The 4211-nt window shown below is 33.1% G+C and overlaps 1 protein-coding gene across 1 annotated transcript in view; it reads right to left on the minus strand.

Annotated features, from left to right (window-relative positions):
• Positions 1 to 4211, minus strand: part of mcoln3b (mucolipin TRP cation channel 3b) — a 19187-nt gene that overhangs the window by 3203 nt on the left and 11773 nt on the right. Inside the window, exons 9-10 of the mRNA XM_016256910.1 lie at positions 3101 to 3223; positions 1398 to 1604 (exon numbers count right to left, since the gene is read on the minus strand). Of these exons, the coding sequence (XP_016112396.1) occupies positions 1398 to 1604; positions 3101 to 3223 (330 nt within the window). The remainder of the gene's footprint in view (positions 1 to 1397; positions 1605 to 3100; positions 3224 to 4211) is intronic.

Raw genomic sequence — 4211 nt, forward strand, 5'->3', positions numbered from 1 at the left:
AAATAATTATTTGCCCTTTCAACTACAGTTTTTTTAAATTACATTTTAGACATGTATACAAATATACTGAGGAACAAGACAAATTACAAGAATATCACACTGCAAAATGTATTAAAATGTCACAAATCTGTCAATTTTATAACAAATTAATGGAAAACGCTTGTAGGTTGTACTTTCAAATACAACTCATTTTACACATTTACATTTAGAGAATATAATGATGTATTGTGTTCCCTTCAGTTTGAGAAATGTCTCTAAAAACATATTACAGTAGTCAACACTTGAAGTGGATCCTCAAAAAAAAGTTCAAAGTTGTCCTAAGACAAGAACGCATTTAGGTTTTAGGACAACCTTGATGAAAGGTTTTGATCCACTTCAAATGTTGACTAGTGTACATTCAGCTTCACCAAACATGCAGAAACCCTGTTTGAAACAATTCACACTTACAAATTCCTAGTAAATTTCACTATTCGTTAAAAAGCAGCAGCAACACATTGCATTAAACATGACATTTTGACATTGAAAGACATATATGTCAACTTTCATTTACATATATACATGTGTACAGGTGCATCTGAAATTAGAATGTTGTGGAAAAGTTCATTTATTTCAGTAATTCAACTCAAATTGTGAAACTTGTGTATTAAATAAATTCAATGCACACAGACTGAAGTAGTTTAAGTCTTTGGTTCTTTTAATTGTGGTGATTTTGGCTCACAGTGTTTGTAAACATTTTTGCTTTACCAGCATTTTAGCACATTATTTCTGAATGTAGCCTAATAATAAAATGCGACGCGAGTCGTGAGCCTACACGACTTATGTTTATTTTCCATCTCAAAATGCAATTTTATACGAGTAGCATTTTTTTAACAATGCAGCAAACATTTTTAAATATCTTAAATACTTTAATGTCTTTAAAGCGTTAACAGATTTTTTTTTCTTTTGTTTAGTAGCCTATATTTTAGCCAAAATCTAGAAAAGATGATGCTGTATTGGCTGTGATTAAGCGCAGCGGGTTAAGATACTAGATTTTTTTTCTTTTCTGTTTTTGAGTAGAAAATGTTGTACTTTATTATTATTATTATTATTATTATTATAGGCAGAGAAAAAGTTTTAAAAAATAACATTATTAACCATTATTTTTTCTAGGCAAACCAGTTTCGGAACGATAATAATACAGAGGAACGCAGGAACAGAAACGTTAAAATATCGATTCTGCTCGGAGTGAACCGATTTGATTTAGTTTTTTTAGTTTTCAAGCCCTGGCAGCAACACTTCACACACAGTCCAGCAAGCTCAATAACCTTTGATCGCATCTCATGAACAGGTTACAGTAAAACACAGCATCATTCCAGCACACAAGCGAGTGCGATGTGTGTGTTTCTCTCCTCGCTCACCTTGATGGTGTCGTACGTGTCGGTGATGAGCGTGATGAACAGACTGAGCACCATGTAGATGAACAGAGACACAAACGTGTAGAGATACAGGCGGCTGAAGAGCCACACCACGTCACTCTTCTGCTGCATGTTCTTGAAGGTGGCGAACATGTCGTCGCCGTTGATGAGGGAAAACAGACTCTCGGAAACAACGTTCAGCGTCCGGAACTGATGGACAGCACAGACATACAGCCGTCATGCATTTCCCATTCCACACAGGAAATTATGTACACTTTCCGGTAACACTTTATTTTAAGGTGCCCTTGTTTTACACATTAAATGTACTTACTATTATAATAACAATAATTACATGCAAGTAACCCTAAACCGAACCCTATAATCCTAAACCTACCCATATAGTAAGTACATGTAGTTAATTAATATTACTCCGTACTTAAATGTATAATTACACTGTAACAAGGAAACCTTAAAATAAAGTGTAACCCACATTCCTTCTGGCTTATTAATTCTTTACATCACAAATGGAAGAAAACAAAATTAATCAGTGTCATTTGACAATTTCTTATTATATAATAAATTACTATATATTATTATACTATTTGTTTAGAACTATTTAGAATTCATTTTAATTTTCAGTTTCACTCATTTTGGCATTTTTTTATTCAACAATACTTTTTTCTTTTGCCATTTTTATCTTTTTATTCTTATATATATATATATATATAATTAATACTACTAATTTAAGATTTTTTCCTTTATTTATACTTATTTTATTTTAATTATTTGCCAACGCAACATTTTATAGAAGCCCAATTCTGCCACAGGATCAAAAAATCACCTTTTTTACTCAATTCCAAGTGTCTATCTTTCAATTCAGATTTTTTTCTATGAACTGCAACTTTATTTCTCTAATTTTAAAGTTTATATCTTTTTTTTTTCTTTCTTTGATTTGTGAGATATAAACTTACAATTGCAAATTTATAAGTCAAAACTGCAAGATACAAAGTCTCACTTCTGAGAAAAGTCATTCATTTTGAGATGTAAACTCTTTTTACCTTAAAAAAAAATTATAAAAATTTATGCCATGGCAGAAACAAGCTTCCATAACATTTTTCATCATATGTTTCTATTTACAACAGTTATGAATAGTTTTCCTTTACAATAATAACACTGATCTTAATGATTTGGGATTTTCTGTAAGATAATTATTCACTACCTAATAGTATGGAGTTAATAATACATAATTAATATTGATTGTGAGAGTTACACATCTGTACTGTTTACCATGCATCAGATTTACACATTCTCCTGATTGAAACCGTATCTACATTAATATTATGTAATGATTTCATTTATAATTCTTAGAAATGACACCAGATGTTCATTTTATGTTATTTTCAGCGTCGACAGCAGACAGTAAAACCACACTACGATTTATCCTGAACTAAGATAGCATTAAAATAATGCACATTTGTTCGGATAAACAGCTGAAACATGCTTCAAATATTGAAGAGCTTATCTTAAGACCTATTGAGGTCTGTAAATAATACATTTATAGTCCATAAGAAAAATGAAATACATTTTAAACAATTATTTTCAGTGTGCAAATTTTAATGCATTTTAATGTACAAGTAAATAACTAAAACATATTAAATAAATAATGAATAGCATGACTATAATGGTGTAGTGAAGTGGTGACGTGCCTTGGTGTGGTAGGGTCCCAGTACGATCCATCCACAGAAACAGTAGCCGAGGTAAATCATGGCAGCACAGCAGGTGAAGCGGATGACGTTCGGTAACGCCGCTCGCAGAGTGATGATGAGAATCTGAGCAGAGGAAATGAAACACAGCCACTTACACGTTACAGTCAACTGAGGGCACACACGCTCAAAAAATACTGCTGTTCTTTCTCAGTATTTTTGTCTTGTTATCCAGTGAAATGTCTAAAGATTCTAGAGTCAACACACATTTACTTGAGAAACAAACTGAAAAAGAAGTCTTATTTTCTGTTAACGTAATAAAAATGCACAGTTTTCGATTACAATAAGAACATATCAATCAGAAAAATCTACTTTATTCAAAGGGAAAACAACTTTTCATTGCCTATTCATACCTCATTTTCTCTGAAAACAGTATCGTCATTTTGGATCTCAAGTTAATGTATCTTGATTTAAAGGGATAGTTCACCCAAAAATGAAAAAAATGTGATGTGTATCTGCTTACCCCCAGGCCATCCAAGATGTAGGTGACTTTGTTTCTTCACTAGAACACAAATGGAGATTTTTAACTCAAACCGTTGCAGAAGTCATATAATGGAAGTGAATGGGAATCACGGCTTTGAGAGTCAAAAAAACATACACAAACAAAACCAAATTAAACCCTGTGGCTCGTGACGATACATTGATGTGTAAAGACACGAAACAATCGGTCTGTGCAAGAAACGGAGCAGTATTTATGTGTTTTTTACCTCTGATTCACTGCAATGTCTGAACCGTCCTGAGCAGCCGGGCGTGACGCGGCGACTTCTTCTTCTTGCTTTACGGCAGATTGCAGACTTATAAGTGCATTACCGCCACCTATCTCTCAAATGGACCATTGACACTCCTAATTGAGATTGTAGATAGAGTATCAATGGTCCATTTGAGAGACTTACCCGCAGGGTTTAATTTGGTTTTGTTTGTGTATGTTTTTTTGACTCTCAAAGCCGTGATTCCCATTCACCTCCATTATATGACTGACAGACTGCAACGGTTTGAGTTAAAAATCTCCGTTTGCGTTCTACTGAAGAAACAAAGTCACCTACATCTTGGATGC

The sequence above is a fragment of the Sinocyclocheilus grahami genome, unplaced genomic scaffold (assembly GCF_001515645.1).
Source record: "Sinocyclocheilus grahami isolate Dianchi unplaced genomic scaffold, SAMN03320097.WGS_v1.1 scaffold1488.1, whole genome shotgun sequence".
Taxonomy (NCBI): Eukaryota; Metazoa; Chordata; class Actinopteri; order Cypriniformes; family Cyprinidae; genus Sinocyclocheilus; species Sinocyclocheilus grahami.